The sequence below is a fragment of the Terrapene carolina genome, unplaced genomic scaffold (assembly GCF_002925995.2).
Source record: "Terrapene carolina triunguis isolate 2854851 unplaced genomic scaffold, T_m_triunguis-2.0 Scaffold238, whole genome shotgun sequence".
NCBI lineage: Eukaryota > Metazoa > Chordata > Testudines > Emydidae > Terrapene > Terrapene triunguis.
The window spans coordinates 2,129,709-2,149,548 of NW_020664589.1; the positions used below are offsets into that span (position 1 = coordinate 2,129,709).

The 19,840-nt window shown below is 45.1% G+C and overlaps 1 protein-coding gene across 9 annotated transcripts in view; it reads right to left on the bottom strand.

The window, feature by feature from the left end:
- The window catches only part of TNC (tenascin C), a 96,893-nt gene that overhangs the window by 10,509 nt on the left and 66,544 nt on the right, over positions 1–19,840 (bottom strand). For 5 of the 9 annotated variants that reach the window (XM_026657315.1, XM_026657314.2, XM_026657313.2 and 2 more), the window contains 6 exons: positions 17,780–18,055; positions 12,751–13,023; positions 10,976–11,248; positions 5,608–5,730; positions 1,847–1,990; positions 531–650 (listed from right to left, as the gene is read on the bottom strand). In XM_026657315.1, the coding sequence (XP_026513100.1) occupies positions 531–650; positions 1,847–1,990; positions 5,608–5,730; positions 10,976–11,248; positions 12,751–13,023; positions 17,780–18,055 (1,209 nt within the window). The remainder of the gene's footprint in view (positions 1–530; positions 651–1,846; positions 1,991–5,607; positions 5,731–10,975; positions 11,249–12,750; positions 13,024–17,779; positions 18,056–19,840) is intronic. The other 4 variants (XM_026657317.2, XM_026657319.2, XM_026657322.2 and 1 more) reach the window with 1 other exon arrangement.

Genomic DNA, 19,840 nt, shown 5'->3' on the forward strand with positions numbered 1-19,840 from the left:
AACTTTAGTTTACGGGCCGCTAGAAGTCATGGCGTCGGTGGCAAGCACTCCTCAGAGGGAGGCTTCACACCAGCGCTCCGTTCGAATGACCACATCCTGAGCTAAGGGCTGATCATTCATTGGATGGAAACCCATTTTCCTGAGGTGTTTCAGGGCGAGGATGAAATAAGCAGAAGCAGTGGCTCAGTGGAGTTACTGCCACAACCCACACTAAAGCTGAATGTAAACTGTTAACTCTACAGTCAATTCCATACAAAAGTACCAGCGCCCCCTGCTGTATGTGTTGAAAATAACAGTGTTTTCTCTTCACCTCAAGGATAACACAGACACAGCTCTGCTGCTGCTCACTACCTGGATTAGGGACTGACAACTTACTTAAATGAGGATGCTGTAAAATGTCCTAACCAGCCTTCATCCCTCAAATTCAACCTTCCTCTCCCCCCTCCCAGTTGCTGAATCCAGTCCTGAGCACCATTCTCACTGACTGCCCTGTGGTCAAGCTCAAAGATGCCCCCACTGACCCTTCTTACCATCCTCAGCAATGTAGGAGATGACGTAATTGTCCACTGTGGCAATCGCTGGCTGCCAGACTGCCAAGGCCTCAGAGTCTGTGATATTCACCGCTACCAGTCCTGATGGGCTGTCCAGAGCTGAAGGGACAGATAATACCATAATGAGGGAATTATACGTATTAAGGGCTTCCCTGCTGCCTCTAATATGCTGTACCAGGCACATAGTGCAAACTGTGCACACACTGCTGCCTTTGCATGGTCCTCTTTGGGAGGGACAGGGGGGGTTTACTGGAAAGATGTCATGCTTCACAAAACAGCACTGCTGCAGAGTGAGGTCATCATGGGAGAGGATTAAACTCATACCAAGAGGCTGGCAGCGAGAACTAATTATATTCAAAGTCTCAGTTCCACAGGCTCTTAGATAATACTCTTGTCATCATCCATCTTGGGGCTTCTTTCAGACCTGATACACTTCTCTCCCCAATGCTCTCAGTCCCAGACAGGTTCTTGGGGAAAACTCAGACTACCGAGGCTGGGGAAAGGACTGAACTGATGGCAACTCATGGCCATTACAACCGTCTACAGACTTCTAGCCACAATTGTTTTGAATCACATAATCTGCCTTTCTACATTATTCTCGTGGGGATTGCATCTTCCCTCCTTTTCATGCCTCCCATCAGAGACCTTGCACTGGGACCATTAGCTGCTCCCAAGGGTGAGGGATGCGAAGTATGACCTGGCCTCCAGTGCTGAGTGCATTGCCCTTTCCTCCCGGTTCTCTGTACCCCTATGAGCCCAGGAGAATGATGAATCAATTAAACTGCAGCTGGTTTCCAAAGGGACCTGGGGGAAATCCTATCCCTGATTTATTTAAAACTATGCTAGACAAAAGAGAGAGATGAGAGAGAGGATGGTTTTCTGGGACTCAGGAGAGCTGAGTGCAATTCCTTGTGCCTCCAAACTCCCCGTCTGATTCAGGCCAAGTCACTTAATCAATCTGTGCCCCAGTTCCCCATCTGTGAAATTGGGCTAATAATGCTTTCTTTCTGTTTTGTCTGTTTAGACTATAAGATATCTGAGGCAGGGTCTGTCTCTCACTACAAGTTGGGACGTGCTTAGCAGAATGGAGCAGTTAAAGCCTCTAGACTCATCTGCAATGCAAAGAATAATAAACCACTAGGCAAAATACAAACAAAATAAATCCTCTAATCAGTATCAGGGGATAGCTAAAATGTGACTTGGTTGGTCTTTTTCATCTCTGATTTTTATGAGTCTTCTGTATGACACATGAACTTGAACAAACTTATTAGGACCTTGTTTCTCTGGGGCATTACCTGTAGTCAGAATTCCAGAGATTGGCTCGCTTTCTTCAAACCCTTTGATGGATATTATACTGACAGTGTAGTCTACACCTGGGATCAGTTTCACCAGCTTGGTCCTAGTCTTGGTTCCATCCACCGTCACAACATTGGGAGTACCTAGGAGCAAACCAAATGTCAAGGCAATGATGAAATGATGTTCCAGCTAGTGTTTAGGCTGTGGTGCTGTGCTCCAAACAAAGGACTTCATTTCCAGTACAGAAATAAGTTTCATGGAATCATAGAAATGTAGGGCTGGAAGGGATCTCAAATCTAGCACCCTGCACTGAGGCAGGACTGAGTAAACCTAGACCATCCCTGACAGGTGTTTGTCCAACCTGTTCTTAAAGACCTCTAGAGAAAAGGATTCCACAACCTCCCTAGGAAACCTGTTACAGGGCAGAACTATCCATATAGTTAGAAAGATTTTCCTAATAACTAACCAAAATCTCCTTTGCTGCAGAGTAAATCCCTCATTTCTTGTCCTACCTTCTGTGGTACAGAGAACAATTGATCCCCATTCTCTTTATAACAGCCCTTAACATAACTGAAGATTATTATCAGGTGCCCCCTCCGTCTTCTTTTTTTATGACTAAACATGCCCAGGTTTTTTATTACTCTTTCCACACAGGTCAGGTTTTCTAAACCTTTTGTCATTTTTGTTGCTGTCCCCTAGACTCTCTCCAATTTGTCCAGAGCTTTCTTAAAGTGTGGTGCCCAGAACTAGACACAGTACTCCAGCTGAGGGCTCACCAGTGGTGAGAACACAATAGTAACCTCTCCTGTCTTGCATACAACACTCCTTGTTAATATGCCCCACAATGAAATTAGCCCTTTTTTACAACTGCATCATGTTGTTGACTTATATTCAATTTGTGATCCACTATAATCCACAGTTCCTTTTCGGTAGTACTGCTCCCTAGCCAGCTATTCCCCATTTTGTAGTTGTGCATTTGATTTTTTTTCCTTCCTAAATGAAATACTTTGCACTTGTCTTTATTGAATTTCATCCTGTTGATTTCAGACCAATTCTCCAATTTGTCAAGGACATTTTGAATTCTAATTCTGTCCTTCAAAGTGCTTGCAACCCCTCCCAGCATGGTGTCATCAGCAAGTTGTATAAACATATTCTCCATTTTCCAAGTCATTAATGAAAAGTATTGACTAGTACTGGCCCCAGGACCCATCCCTGTGGGACTCCAGTGAATTGTTGATAACTATTCTTTGAGTACCGTCTTTCAACCAGTTTTGTGCTCACTTTATAATAATTTAATCTAGGTCATATTTCCTTAGTTTGCTTATGCGAATGTCATGTGAAACTGTGTCAAAAGCCTTACTAAAATAAAGATATATCACGTCTACTGCTTCCCCCCATCCACTAGGCTGGTAACCCTGTCAAAAAAGGAAAGTAGGTTGGTTTTGCATTCTTGACAAATCTATGTGGGTTGTTCCTTATCACCCTATAATCCTCTAGGTGCTTACAAATTGATTGGTTAATAATTTGTTCCAGCGTCTTCCCAGGTATTGACGTTAGGCTGACCTATAATTCCCCAGGTCCTCTTTGTTCCTTTTTTAAGGATAGGTACTATGTTCCCTCTTCTGGGACTCTGCCATCCTCCATGAGTTCTCAAAGATAATTGCTAATGGTTGCGAGATTGCTTCAGCTAGTTCTTTGAGTAACCTAGGACAAATTTTGTTAGGCCCTGCTGACTTGAATACATCTAACTAAGCTATATATTCTTTAACCTCTTTTCCCCCCTATATTGACTTGTGTTTCTTCCCCCTTGCTGTTAATATTAATTGCATAGAGTATCTAGTCACCACTAATCTTTTTAGTGAAGACTGGAGGAAAATAGGAATTAATCACTTCAACCTACTTGATGTCATAAATTATTAGCTCTCCTTCCCCACTAAGTAAAGGACCTACACTTTCCTTCAACTTTCTCTTGCTCCACTGTATTTAAATAACCTTGTTTTATTACCTTCAATATCCCTTGCTAGGTGTAATTCATTCTGTGCCCTACCCTTCTGAGTTTGTCCCTCCATGCTCGTGCTATGTACACACAGGGCCAAATGTCCCCCTTGGTTAAACCCACTGACGTCAATAAGATTGAATGGGTGAAAACAAGGGGAAATTTTGACAGTTGAGGATCAGTAAAAATGGTCTCCCTGAAACATAAAATCAAAGGGGCTGGTTTATTCATGTTTTTTTCCCCTAGTGGTCCAAGCGCCAACTTTTGAATACGTGTAAGAAAAAACTAAAATCTCGTGCACATGCACTGCCCCATTTTCATGTGCAAAATAGGTAACTGTCACGTGCAAATATAGGTATTTGCACATGCAATTAAATACAAAGAAATCAAAGAGTCTTGTTGTATATTTGGACCTCTTTGGTTTTGTTTCTGGTGGGAGGTGAAGAAAGGCCAGATATCTATTCAGTCTCTCTCCTTGGCCCACTTAATCTCAGACCAAGACACAGTGCATATTAGCCTGAGAGGTTCTACCTGCATAGACAAGGACTTGGGATATTTATTTATTCCAAATTCTGGTCCTACTCCAACAAAGCATTTAAACACATGCATAACTTTATGCTTTTGAGAAATCCCAATGATTTCAATGCGACTACTCTTTTGCCTAAAAGTTACACATGTGCTTTGCTGGATCAAGGCCTAAATCTTAGTTGAAAAACCAACCCCAGTTATCCGATGTTGGTAGTTTCCCATTTTGTAGTTTCATCCCTGTCTCCTTCCTGTTCTGTTCTGTGGCACTTCCAGTGTGTTTCTTTTAGTCCCGGGCCCTAGCACGCTCTTCACATGCTGTTAGCTGATCTTTCCACCCAGAGGTCCCATGAGTTGTGCTAATTCTGCTGCTCATCAAGGAAGTCTCACGAAAAAGACAAGTTTCCCATTTGTCAGTGAAGCACTAAAACAGAGAGATGTCATGGTGGATGGAATGAAACATCCTTGAGGGATGTTCAAAAAAGCGTTGACTTAGAAAACACAGTGAAAGCCACAGATGAAATTTTAAAAAACAAACTATTTTTAATCTTCAAGGACCAGCTTTTCAGCATGATGCATGCACGCTGAAGTGCTTAGGAGCCTAAACGGGAGCTGAACTCTTTGGAAAATCTGGCTCCAATTATGGGTGCTGCTGAGCACTTGGAAATCTGGCTTTTTTGCAAATCTGCTCCATGGCATACTAGATATGCCAGTCATACAGTAAGGGTACATCTACACTACCCGCCGGATTGGATCGGCGGGTAGTGATCGATCTATCGGGGATCAATTTATCACGTCTCGTCTAGCCACGATAAATCGATCCCCGAACGCGCTCCCCATCGACTCCAGAACACCACCGCTGCGAGAGGCAGAAGTGGAGTCGACGGGGGAGCGGCGGCCATCAATCCTGCGCCGCGAGGACGCGAAGTAAGTCAATCTAAGTTGATCTAAGATACGTTATTCTCGTAGCTGAAGTTGCGTATCTTAGATCGATCCCCCCCCTCCCCAGTGTAGACCAGGCCTAAGTCCACCCACTGGAACTGGTTAAGTGCACACTAATTGTGCCTGCCAGCTGCTGGCTAGCAAGAGAATTGAACCTCTGTGTCCTTCTGATATGGAGGCTAGACTGCTGTGTACCAAGTGACTGACACCAGCGTAACCCTAGTCTCCTCCGCTTGCTCTCTACTCTCTTTAAACCAGTGCACCCTTATTCCTTTCACTACCCCACCGCTTCCTCACCTCCTGTTATGGGGACATATGAAATCCGGAAGCTCTCCACTCGGGTCCTTGGAGGCGACCAGATGACTGTGGCTGAGTTTTCAGTAATGTCCGAGAAACTGATTGCCTTGGGCGATCCCACAGCTGCCGGTGGAGTCAGAGGGAGAGGAAAAACACACCACACAGACACAGAGAAAGCGTTAAAGCATGTGCGTATCAATTATTTTTTGCTGGAATAACAATTGACCTCAGCCTTCTGGCCCAGGAGCTGAAGCTCTAAATATCTAGTTCAACATCACGCTAGAGAAACTTCCACACAGCTAAGGATTTTATTACCTGCTCAGAACAATCGGTCCTGATTTTGTTTTCCAATAAAGTTACAGCCATGTCCAGCCTCATAAAAAAAGCTATTAAATGTATTATTATGATATATTACTTTATTAGTAGTAGATAGCAGGGAATAATGGTAATTGCAAGGGCTATGGAACAGATCCATTTTTTGGTTTGCACTTTATAGTGGATAGAATTTGTTCTAGCCATGATTTTCTGTATTCAATTTCACTTGGTCTATTTTTAGTTTTTCATTGAATATCAGAGGCAGCCCATCCTTACACCCTGAAAAGCATTTGGGCACAGCAGTCTTCAGAAATGGAGAGAGGCTGAGCCCTCTCTCGTGGTGCCAAGTTCCCAGGCAGGCAGGCAGCCCACCAAAGGTCTCGAATCTGCGGTCTTGGTGCATCAAGGGCTCCATCCCGTGAGAGGCTGAGTGCCCTCAACTCCCGCTGATACCAAAGGGAGTGGAGGACGCTCAGAAACTTGCAGGATCAAGCCCCAGATAAGATCACAAACTCCACGTCACTCCTAGCCCAAGTCAAAATCACTGAAGGTTCAGAATGCAGAGAGAACATAGTAGCCCAGTGGCAACAGAGGGCCTCCCGGCTGTGCAGTGTGTAGAAGAAACCATTCACTCCCCGTGGTGGAGCACTATTCTGGACTATATTTCTCTCTCTGTAATGGCATGCAGAAGGGAATCAGGGGCAGCCAGTGGGACCACAATTACATAGATCCACTGGGACAGGCTGCAATATCACCTGGGGTCTGGCTGTGCAGCTCCCCTGCACCCTGCTTATGAAAATGGGGAGGATTCCATCCCCTCAACCCTAGAGTAGAGCCCCCGGCTGAAAGACGCTTGAACTTGAGCTTTGCATATGAAAGCAGCATTTTACCCAGGGAGCAGGAGGGGAAAAACACATTCCCTGGCTGGGAAGTGACCGGATATGTAGAGCCAGAGAACAAATCGTTTAGAGGGAGGAGGACAGGGAAGGAATTCTTTTGGCTTTCATTCCTATGGATAAAACCACTGTTTCGTCTCTCTCTCTCGCACTTTCCAAAGCAGGGGGCATCACTAAGCAGAATTTAAAGGGGCCTAGGCAAGGTATGTACATATTGAGAGCAATGCAGATGATGTTTCAGCTGCAAACTCATTTGGGTTGGAAGCTGTCTTGTTCTGTACAGCGCTGAACGCATTGTTGGCACTTAACAATCAGTAAGAATAAAAATATTCACTGGTTGGTGTGTACCCAGCCGTTAAGCTGGGTTTATGGCTGATTTGCATTGCCAGAGCAACACAAAACAGCCAGAGCATAACAGTGAATATGGCCCCATATATATTTTTGCATAGGTGGAACCACTGTGGGTAGATAGGTCTTATGAGGGATGGGGGAACTGTGAACCTTTTGAGGCTTTGGTTTCAGTCTCTCTCTCTCTCTCACACACACACACACACACACACACACACACACACCCTGTTGCCCTTCCAACCCTGGCTCCTAATAAGTTTGTATACACATTGGCTGGAATCAGACATGTAAATCACACTGCATGCACCACTCAGATAAGTAGAAAAACATGTGTCGAAGAGATTCAGTCTGAAGACGTGTTCTAAATTTTGGCCACATCTGAGCAGTATTTTAACCAATTAGATCTTAGGCATGATGCGGGCCTCCCAGCACTGTGGGGTGACAACTCCTGGTGCTTGAAAGTTCACATTCAGCATTTCAGTCCTAATCTGCCCTTTTGACTGTAACAAACACAATCCTGATAATGGTTAACAAAAATAAATAGCCCACACAAGAGAAGTCCATTAGCAGAAGAGTGACAAATACCAAACACAAGCTAGAGTAAGAGGATGAGTGGAGATAAGCCAGGGTGTAGGGTGAAATGGCTTGCAAAGAAAGAGTTTGCAGAAAAATGAGTCATAGAGGATTGTGACTTCCAGGTGCTCCTGGGAGCTCCAGCAGCAGGGCACTAAATCAATAGAAGGGAAAGGAAAAGAAAACAATGTGTGCTCCCCTGAGAACTGTAAATTATCTCCACAGCTCAGCTGTCCACCTTGGGCCTGCTGGGTTTGTTCAAAAACAAGAGCGGGGGGGTTGGGAGGGGCTTAAAGACAAAGCAAATTGGGTTTGGTAAAAGTGCACTGCACCAAAATCTGCTGCCGATTTAGCCATAAATCCACGATCGGGGGGAAACAATGAAGAAAAAAAAAACATGGATGAGAGAGAGCTGGAAATAATATTGATTTAGTTTTGCAATTCAAGTGAATTTAGTAGCTGCTGAAAGCTGATGGATTGATAGCCCTGGGGACTGAAAGCCTCTGGTGGGACCAAATCCTGACTTCCTTATGCATGGGTGAAATTCATCCCTGCATGGAGCGCCCCTGAGTACCACTTCAGCCCCACCTGTGCCCTATTCTCAGCATTTATGTGATGTATGGCCTGTACGGTGCCTCTCTGCACGGGGCGAATTGCTCCCTGTTTGAATAGTCCCGTTGATGTCAATACTGGACTAGACCCTTGAACCACAACACAGGTGCAGCATGGGCAGTGACAGTGCAAAGCATTTTAGGTTCACTTCCACTGCCAGTGTGACTCTGTGCCGTGCTAGAGGGGCCACAACTTGGTGTGAAGGAGAAGTTCAGTTTCCAAATGGATACTTTATCTTTGGTCTTTCTGATGGGTATACGAGAAAGGCTCTACGGCCCAGTCCCCTGAGTCAGCTAGTTCGTCTGACAATGACTGTCCATAAAGCTGGTTAAACAAGTTTTGCATGAATATTTTCCTGCACAAAAATGCAGTTTCAATAAAACGGAAATGTTCTGCAGGAAATTGTTGAGTTTGGCTACATGTTTCTATTTTCCAATCAGGGGAATCAAAATAATTTTGAATGAATATTTCAAAACCAAAATGACATTTTTGTTTCCAGCCGGTCTTTTTTTTTTCAAACAAAACGTAAAGATCTTTTTGGCACATCAAATTATTTCTTTTTGATCAAAAATGGCTACATTTTCCATTAAATCTTTTTGATATTTTTCATTTCATGACATTTTTTGATATTTTGTCTTTTGCTTCCTATTTGGAAGGGAAAATAATGGTGAAATGTCAAAATTCCTCCAAATATTTCTTTACCATCATCGCAGAAATGCTATGAAAGTCTAACAGACAGAAGCTAATTAGATTTCTTGGTGGCATTGGCTACTGTTGCTGGGAGTGGCATAATCATTAGCCTAAACCATTTAACTGGGATTTTATGGGCCCGGCTCTATTATCAATTATCCATGGGCTATTTATGGGTGTCTGTCTTCTGTACTATTAGCTTCAATAGCTGACATGCTCCTAAATCTTTCTCCCAGGGCCAAATCAGAATGTAGGCATGAGGAAATGTATAACTGCCTGTGGTTTACCATAAATAGTCCGTGAGTCAGTGAAAATGGGGACATGCTGCTAAAAAGTATAGTTGACTTTAAACATCACCCTCTCTTGTGAGTCAAACCTGTGGTTTGACAAAAGGCTGTCTGTGATGGATTGGTGTTCTGCTTATTGCAAATGCCTCAGACCGTAAGTACGTTTGCTTGATGTTTGCTTAAGCAACATGGTTGTGATCAGTTGGAAGCTGGTCACAAGTGTGCATTCCCCCTCGACCATGGGGGACCAGTTAGATGAATCATGGTGCCAGGCAGTCTCAGTGGATGCTTTCCAACACTGATCTACCATTGGCTCTTTTCTTCTCCAAACACCGGCTAAAGGTTATCAAGCCAGATTTAGGGCCTGATTCGTATTTTCACCAAGACCCCTTTATACCACTCTGGCAGTTTAAAATGGCCTGGATGTGAGAGTGGATTCCAGGGGAGATTTGAAAGGCACACACGGGAGTTAGGCACCCAGGAATCAGGCTTCAGGACCATGGCATTGGCATTACTCAGGGGCGGCTCTATGTATTTTGCTGCCCCAAGCACGGCAGTGAGACAGCCTTCGGCGGCATGCCTGCGGGTGGTCCGCTGCTCACGCGGATTTGGCAGCATGCCTGTGGGAGGTCCACTGGTCCCGCACCTTCGACGTACCCGCCGCCAAATTGCCGCCGAAGCCGCGGGACCGGTGGACCTCCTGCAGGCAAGCCGCTGAAGGCTGCCTGACTGCCGCCCTCACGGTGACCGGCAGGCCGCCCCCCGTGGCTTGCCGCCCCAGGCACACGCTTGGTGCGCTGGTGCCTGGAGCCGCCCCTGGCATTACTCCATTTCTGTGCCAGCTTAGCTCCATTGAAGTCAATGGAATTCTGCCTGTGTAAAGCTGGCATGATACAGCGTAGAATCCAGCCCTGGTTGTTTTTTTTAAGCAAAATGGCACTAATAAACTCTTGTGTCTGCCTCTTTCCTTGGGGATCCCATTAACTGTAAGACTCAGCTAAGTAAGCACTGACACCAGGGTACTGTACTCACAGTCAAGGTAATCTATAGTGTCCTCTATTTGAGGACTTCAAAGCACTTCCCAGACACTAAGGGCTTGGTCCTGCAAAATGCTGAAGACTCCTGTGAACTGCTGAACATTTTTATCGCCCATTAAAATCAGGGTGAGTTGAGAGTGCTTAGCCCCTGGCAACCTTGCAAATCAAGCCCTAATTGAGTAGCCTCTCCATAGCCCTGTGAGTTAGGTAAGTTTTATCATCCATCTTTCACAGGTGGGAAACTGAGGGAGAGTGAAGACAACTGACTGTCCAAAGTTACATAGCAAGTCATGGACAGTGCCTGCAATAAAGGCAAATCTCCTGTCTCCCAAGCCCTGTGCTCTAACCACTAGACTATGCTGCTTGTCTTCAGATAACAAGTATGAAATAGCCCTCCTTGTGTTGTATTAAATATGGTGAACAAGACCAAGCAGAAGAGCGTGCTCCATCAGATGGAGCAGACTGCAAAGAAAAGAAATCTTGGTGAGAGTTGTGGGGGCAAAGGACTTTTAAAAATTTTGTGAGAACTCAAACTGGATGTGAGAGGGACAGAAATTAAAGAGACAGACATGCACATCATGCTTTTCTCCCTCCATTGTAGAGACAATACCTGTGGTAGCTACTGCATTTATGGGCTGGGAACGTCGTCCACTGATAAGTCCATAGAGTTCAATGTCATACTTAGTACCCTCTTTCAGCCCTGTTATATCTTGGGTGCGTTCATGGCCTGGAACAATTAGTTCCCGTGGGTCAGACTGCCTGTCGGTATCCCTGATTTTAAGAACAAAGCTGTCGAAGACCCCATCATCTGCAGTCCAGGACAGACGGAAGCCACCTGGAGTAGCATCTGAAACCAGAAGGTTGTCAACCTCTGGTTCTGCTTCTAAAAAAAGGAGAAGATAGCAGTAGGAAGACGAAATTAGATTTCCCCTCCCCTACCAGTTCATATGACCTGCTCTAGGTCAGATCAGAGCACGCTGCAAATATCCAGCCACAGTTCAAAGAAATTGGAATAATCTGATAGCTATAAAAAAGAAAAAAAAAACCTTTGGATATTCAGGAGTTATACAAGTACTATACAAGATATATTTGAGAGTGCGTGTAGAAGTGCCCAACTTTTACAATACCCCAAAGCAGAACAAATATCTGGATACACACCATTTGCCCCGTCATACAATATTAAAGATAATAATAGTAAAAGTGATGTTTATTTGTTCTCTGGCTTCCACTAGAGTTATCCATCCTTTGTGAGACCTTTATGACAAATAAAAACAAGGCATTGTTAATAATCTGCAGCTGTGCCTGTACCATTGCTTGCTTCTCCCCCTTTGATAGGAGCCCTGTTGAGGAGCCACTAAAAAGTTCCTTCATTCCTAACAATTATTGCATGTGGTTCTGGACTTCTTGATGCTTCTGATCTAGACTACAGTGTCCACTTTTCCTTTGGAATCAATGCTGAAGCAGCAATGGGAAATCAAGAAAATCTATATCCGCAATGCTGCACACTTAAGTCCAAAGAGGTTTATCTAAAATATCTAGTAGAGGAATCCACCTAAGAGGATTCCAGCAGCTAACTAAGATGGTTTCTCACTATTATTGGGGTTATCTGCCCCATAGGGTACTCTAGACATCACTAGCTGTAGCAATGCTACCAGAATAGTAACTGTTTAACAGTATTTCCAATGCGGTTGTATTTGTCACAATAAAAGGTCCATATTTATTTTCTCACCAACGTTCAGCCATATAACTCGGGCTGTGCTGGTGCATGGAATGAGCAAATCCTGTTGCTGAGACTTGGTGAAAAGAACCAGTCAGTTAGCAATAATTGTTCAATAAGGCCAAAAGGCAGCTGGAAAAACTCAGCTACGATGAGAATGAGAGCACGGGCAATGCTTTGTTAAGAGATGCCCAACGCTATTGGTTGTAATGATCCTCTTGTTTATTTTCTGTGTGAGATTGGCATGGAGAATGAAGGGGAGGAGTCCATGGGCAGGAAGCCCAGTATGACTCTCCTGAATGGTCCTGACGGATAGACAATTGAAGAATACCGAGGTACCTGATGGCTTATAACATGGTGGACTCCTGCATCTGGTCTCCTTTCTCCAGCTAAGGGTTCTTGCATGGAGCAATTTACCCCTCCACCCTGTTCCGCTCTTCTCCACTCGACCCCACAGAGACAGAACATAAAGAGAATACCAAGAAACGTAGAAATGGGATCACATTAGTGAACCTCTCAAACATGATGAGGTATGCGTAGCCATGATGAAAAAGTATATGCAAAAGCCATGGTTTGTTTTGCAAATGGATTGCACACAACATCTTCCAGGTGAGAAGAGAAGCATGAAAAAGAGGATGGAAAAGAACAATTTGCCCACGATAATATACCTGTAACAGCCACAGTGCTTAGGGGCTTTGTTTGGTGCCCCTTGGCAAAACCATAAAGCTTAACCTCATAGCCAATGCCAGTAATAAGGCCTTTAAGCTCCAGTTGCCGCTGGGCTCCTGTAAGGAGGAACTCCTGTGGGTCCAGCAGCTTGCCAGAATCCACCACGATTACTAGAAAGTTGTCAAAGGCATTCTCCGATGCCATCCAGGACACCGTGAACCCATAAGGATTAATATCAGAGACAGTTAGGTTTTCCAGTGGGGGCATGGACTCTAAAAGAAGGGAAGGTGCAAAAAAACAAAAAAGAAAAGAAGCAAAAAAAAAAATAAAACATTGCGAGTTAGACAATGTCACAGCTTCCAGCAAACATCAATCACAAGTTTCCCCCGAAAAACACAAGATTTAATGGAAATGCATGGCCACTACAACAAGGCTGGGATATTCAAAGGAGCCTAAAGAAATTGGGTGTTCAATTCCCACTGCATGCCAATGGGATTTGGGTGCCTACTTTCGGTAGGTCCCTTTGAAAATCCCCAACCCGAATACTTAAACAAGTTTCTTCAATTTCACATGCACACAGAATCAGTTGTGAATAATAGAGGTTTACGATGATTTGAATAACACATCTATTTCCATCCTCCCCTCTCCATCACCATTGCTTTAGGGACAAGCCTCAATTTCGACATATCTCACAACTTCACACCAGTATCGCCTGCTTTTCTTTCCAATGGTTGACCCAGCAGAACCAAGGCTTAAACCAACATGGGTCACGGCAAGCGTAAGATCTAAACAACTGAAGGATTGTTTCTTTGAGAGATTGTGCTAGCAACAGCTAATGACAGCAGGTAATGGCTGAAGAACAGACTGGCTAAAAATCTTAATAGCCAACCATTCCTCCCCTCTCTCCCCTTTAACTGATATGTTGACAACTTAAAGAGATTCCAATGCTTATTCTGGTAGTTTTCAGACCAAAATGGCACTAGTTAAAGTTCAGAGGCATAGGGCCATTGGTTCAAAAGAGGCTCTAAAATAAGTGGCCAGGCTTTCAAAAGAGCCCAGCCTGTTGAGCTCATCTGAATATCTGGTCCCAGGAGTCACAGTGGGAGTTACTGGGTGCTGAGCATTTTTGAGGATCTAGCCCTGATGGTGGGTGCTCAGCCCTTGGCAATCTGACCCTAAGCTTTTTTAAAAATCTGGCTTTGCTGCCTCATATGGCCCACTCATGGAATCTTGCAATCCTTCCTCAACATGATCACTTACTATAGTGGAAGTTTATCCCTAGTAAGAGTTGAGTGGATTTGGTCCTTGACTTCCCACCCACCCACCCCAAAATAACCCTGCCTGCATTTCAGTATGTGTGACTACAGAAAGAGCACTGAACAGTAGAGATGGGCCCAAACCAGAAGCGTGGATCTGAAACACACAGCTCAGGCACCTGAGAAAGTTTCTGAGCTGAATTCTACAGCGTAGGCCATGTCTACGCTTGGCGGTCGGAGTGTGATTTTCAGCTCGCACAGACATACTTGTGCGATTTTGCATCGAGCAAGCACACTTAAACAGCAGCAAGGGGCAGCACAGGCTTTGCTCCGAGTACAAACATACCTGTAGCCCACAGCTAAGAACTAGAGGTGGCCAGCCCATACTGCCGCTGGCCGCTACCCATGCTATCGTGGCTACACTACTATTTCTAGTGTGCTGATTCGTTGAGAGCGAGAGCAAGTATTTCTATGTTAACTGGGAACCACATCCCTAGCTCCAACTGTAGACATAGCCTTAGTCTGATCCAGGAGCTCAGATACGGACCTCCAACTTCCAAACTTTGGGAAAGTTTGGGTTTTGATCAGAATCGGAACTTCTAAGCTTGAGCCCATCCCTACTAAAAAGCCACATGGCTCTTCGAAAACTAGGCATGAACAGTGAAGTATTTCTTACTATTATCAAGGGAAGGACCAGAGAAACTACTTTGGGGCGGCCTGTGGCCTTCTTGTAGGAACTGAGACATTGTTTCCCTCGTTCTCCCATCCACAGTATTAAGCCACTTAATCTATAAATCCTCACGCTTTGATGGCTGCATAGAGATGTGCCAACGGCTTTGTTAGAATGTGATGCATGTGGAGTGCATGACGCGGGCAGACCAGGTGCCAGCTCTCGGCAAGGCTTTAGGCCTCAGCCGAACACTAACAAATTCAATGCTGGAAACCAGTCTGTTTTACCTGTGCATTAGTATGGTTTAGATGGGTATTGGAATTATAACCATGTGTTTAGACTTTGTGAAATGCTTGTAAGTTGCTGCCTGCACTAATCTCACTTACAATTTCTTTATCACATGCTATAAGTTAATATTTAAGTTTTTGCTGTGTAACTGTAAAAATGTTTGCTCTGAAACTGTGAACCCAGCCAGGAGGGTTCGTTTCCTGTCCATCAAGAAGGCCTAGCAAAACTAAATGGGCCATTGTAGGACATCACAATACAAAGACTTTGCTAATTGCTCCCCGACACCCATGAAGAGGCTACCTGCAAAAGGGCGAGTTCCATTCTGGAAGAAAGAACTAAAAACAGCTGACAAGAAAAATTTTCATCTCTTTTGCTGTTTGAACTCTCACAGGACAGAAAAGAGAAGCCGAGATCCCCAGGGTCTGGGTTAGTCCTAAAAGACATTCAGAGCTGACAGATTACTACAACTGTGTCACCTTCTGAAACCATAGACTGATTTGCATGCATATGTTTGCCTGCTTTAACCTTGTAATAACTCTTTCATTTCTTTTCTTAGTTAATAAATCCTTAGATAGTTTACTATTGGATTGGCTACAAGCGTTGTCTTTGGTGTCAGATCTAAGGTACAAATTGACCTAGGATAAGTGACTGGTCCTTTGGGAATGGGAGTAACCTGAATATTTTGTGATCTAAGGTGTATAGCAACCAACTATCACTAAGTCCACCTTGCCTGGGCGGCAAAATAGACTGGAATGACCAAGGGGACTGTGTGTGACTCCATGGTAAGACTGTTATAGTGCTTTAGGAATTCATACTTTTAGGCCTGGTCTACACTAACCCCCCAAGTCGAAGTAAGGTACGCAACTTCAGCTACGTGAATAACGTAGCTGAAGTCGACATACTTTAGTTCGAACTTACCGCGGTTCAGACGCGGTCCACACGCGGCAGGCAGGCTCCCCATCGACTCCGCGGTACTCCTCTCGCCGAGCTGGAGTACCGCAGTCGACGGCGAGCACTTACTGGTTCGACTTATCGCGTCCAGACCAGACGCGATAAGTCGAACCCAGAACTTCGATCCCCAGCCGCCGAACTAGCGGCTGGGTGTAGACCAGCCCTTACTGGGTCGGTGAAATCTAAGCGTAGAACATACAAGCAGTTCAGGGTCTCTGCCCTGCTTCTTGATACTCTGGCGCTTATGGTCATGATCCAGACAGCATGACAGAGTGGTTTAAGGGATTTACACTCGTCTCCTACTGAGCATCCCCAAGAAATACTGGATTCAACTCCTCATGGGTTTGGTTTGCTGGAGCCTTGATAAATAAATAAAGGATCTGAAACATTGAAATTATTTCTAGAAACAGGTTTACATGCACTAGACAAGAATTCATTGGCTTCCAGGGAGCATAGCATGCTTACCTAGATCAGGGAAACTTGCCTTCAAATGTAGCAATGCCACATTTGCTATAGGGAAGCATCTGTACTTTGGAGCAGCAAAGAACAGGACTGGAGAAGGCAAACATTTGTAAGACTCTACCGTAAGGGAGGGAGGTCACAGTCAGTGCAAACTGCATCCTTGGGCAGAGGCGTAGTGAGCGCCCTCCTTACCCTCCGACCGGAGGGGGCCCCGCAAGGAAGGGGGCCCCTAAAAGTGGCAAAATAAATACCGCATTCCAGTTTCTGCATTGTAAGGGGCCCCGCCCGGACATATGTTCGGAGGGAGCCACGTTCTTTGTTGCTACGGCCCTGTCCTTGGGGCTTCGGTGCTTGTGCAGACTGCCTTATGTAAGGGAGGCTAACTAAGCATAATGCCTCTGCTGATGGTGTTACCTCTGTGTATTACTGGAGTGAGGAGGAAAAGGATAGATAATGAGACATGAGCTTCTGGATGCATGCACATGCAGGATGGCTGTTTGGTCGAGGCAAAGTATACAAAGAATGGAGAGAAGCTGTAGTGACAGCCTCTGTTATTGTGATATGATGTGCAAGGAATGCTTAGTCTTCAAGGAGTATAAATGGACTGGAAGCAGCACTATAATACATGCATGGCTGCCAGGTTATTATATTAGATCTGATCTGGGTAAAGAGTGAAATAGCAACAAGAAATGGGCTGAATCTTGACATCCACTCTTACTGCCACATGTAGAGGTTCAGATAGCTCAGAGCACTGGCCCGGTAAACCCAGGGTTGTGAGTTCAATCCTTGAGGGGGCCATTTAGGAAACTGGGGTGTAAAAAAAAAAAACTGTGTGGGGATTGGTCCTGCTTTGAGCAGAGGGTTGGACTAGATGATCTCCTGAGATCCCTTCCAACCCTGATATTCTCTGATTCTTAAATAGGCATGAGGGTGCCTGAAGTCCTGGCCCTTTCAATCGCCATGTGTCATGCAGAAAGGAGATGCCCATCTCACAGATGATTAGTGTTATTCAGTGGAACTGACCATGGAGGACAGGCAGAATTTTAAAGGCCAGGACTGCTCTAAATATCCAAGAGTTGAAAAGAGGCTAGAAGGCATTCAGGTTAGATAAATGGGCCCATGAAGTTAACCTTATGTTTTGAAAGCTTGGAGGGGAAGGTTAATTGCAGCTGAAGTTAGGAATAGAGATTTGGATGGGTTCTTAATTCACCTGAACCTGTTCTCCCCTCCCTCGCCCTAAAACTGGATGATCTCTTTAAGTGTCAACATTACTCAGTTTCACAGAGAAACAGCCAGCACAGTTCTCGCCTTTCCTCCACATTAATCAATGTTTGGTGGTGGTTGTTTTTTTTTTTTACACAAAAACACACACACACAAAGCAGCAGCCTTTAAACGGGTACCTGTCACGACAAAAGCAGTGAGGGGCTCTGTGTGGACCCCTGCATTGGTGGTGCCCTGAATGTTAATATCATAGCCAGTGTAATCTGCCAGGCCTGAGATGCGAGCGCTGCGGGCCCTTCCCGACACCGTAAGCTCCTGCGGCGCGTGGGTTGCATAGGAATCTCTAACATTTATAACAAACTTTGCAAAAGGCCCATCTCTCGCAGTCCATGAGAGGTTGAAGCTGTCGGGGGTAACGTTTGTGAGTGTGAGCGTGCCCAGCTGTGGCTTGGCCTCTGAAGGAAAAGGAACACAGGGGAAGAGAAAGCATTACTTAGAGCCGGGCAGTGCTTAGTAGCAGAAGAGAGTTATGGCTATTGAAGGGTTAGAGAAACATAGCCAGCCTTTACCATCTGCTGAGCAATGGGTGAAGAGACAAGGAGCTGGGCATTACAAATAGCCATTGATAAGGGCTTTTAATTTAACCTCTCGCAGGTGTTTATTAGTTTTAATTTTTTTTTCTTGCTCTTTTTTGTTGACTGTTAAATATATTCAATGGTCTGGTCTAAACTTGGGCCTGATTTGCGGAAGTGCTAAGCACACACAACTCCCCGTGAAGTCCAAGGGAACTGCAGATGCTTAGAACCTCTGAAAATTAGGCTCTCGATGACGGCACAAATCTGAACCGTGACTACTTTTGCAGAAGGCCAACTCTCTAAATTATGGGACACTTCATGTTAAAGTGCTTTACCAAGCAGGTCAGGATCATTATCCTCACTGTCCAGATGGGGAAACTGAGGCACAAGCGAGTGAAGAGATTTGTCCAAGCTCATACAGCAGGCCAGTGGCAGCACCCCATTCACTAGGTCCCACTGTGGACCACTGAATGGAGGACACAAGATCACTGCAACCCCCCTTTTCAGGCCTTTATAATTCTTCTTAGGGAAAAATATTCCCTTTTGGCATAAATTTCATTCTCATCCTCAAAGGAATAACTTGGGAAATTGGAGTCAAATCCATCCAGCTTTCACATAATTCAACAACGAGGAATCTATTGAAACCCCATTTGTTAAAATGTTTGGGGACATGAAAGTGTTGGTTAAATGGAGTCAGTGATATTCAGGGGGAGTTATTGGGTAAGTGACTCACGCTGGGGGACGTAATCATGACAACAACAGAACGATTAAAGAACAGAGAGCGACCTATCATTAATTGACATATGAACTGACGTAAGTTACCGCAATTTACCCACCCAAGACTTAGGTTAAATGGGCCAGGAGAGTTTGTTCCCCATCCACTCTGCTGCCTTGGTCTAGTCCAGGAGCAGGGACAGCTCAGTGACCCCAATTAAGGATGCATGCTGGGACTGTCATCATGCAGAGCCAGCATGGTTGGTAATGAAGTTGTCATGGCGAGAGCTCGGTGCCTGGGGAGATGGCGGAGGAGATCAGAAAGTATTCAAGATGCAAACATACGTAAGGGAGAATGTGGTGAAACCAGGCACGGCGCTCTCAGTCCTGCATGCAGGTTGAAGAGAACAATCTTTTCCACACCGAACCCGAAACGGGCACATTCCTTCACATGCCATTCACACCCAGCTCAGGCAGGCCCGGGTCATGGCATCCCGATTTCAAAGGTTACTACATGCAACACAAGTTGAAAATCCCTCCAGGCAAGGCTTAGTGAGTTCCCAACATCCGGTAGTCACCATCAGCGTTGGAAAGGCTCTGGCATCCACTGGAAGGCACTGTGGTGCCCATTCCCCTACAAGACTCACTGGCACCCGTGCAAGTGATAGTGTACGGGGCTGAACATCAAGAAGGGATGGACTTCCTTTTCAATCCCAGCTCACTGCTGGGGGGATGGGTAAAGATGCCAGGCAGAAAAAATCTCTTGGTACCAGCACTAAATAACTGGACCACTCCATGCAGTTCTTGTTGGTCATTTAACATGCTACCCAAAGCACCAGTAAAAGATACAAATGCCATGAGAGACATTTGACCTTTACAAACAAAGAACCAAAATGGCATGCAGTTGCCTTTCTGGTATGACAAGGACATAGCGCCCATTCCCGTGATAAG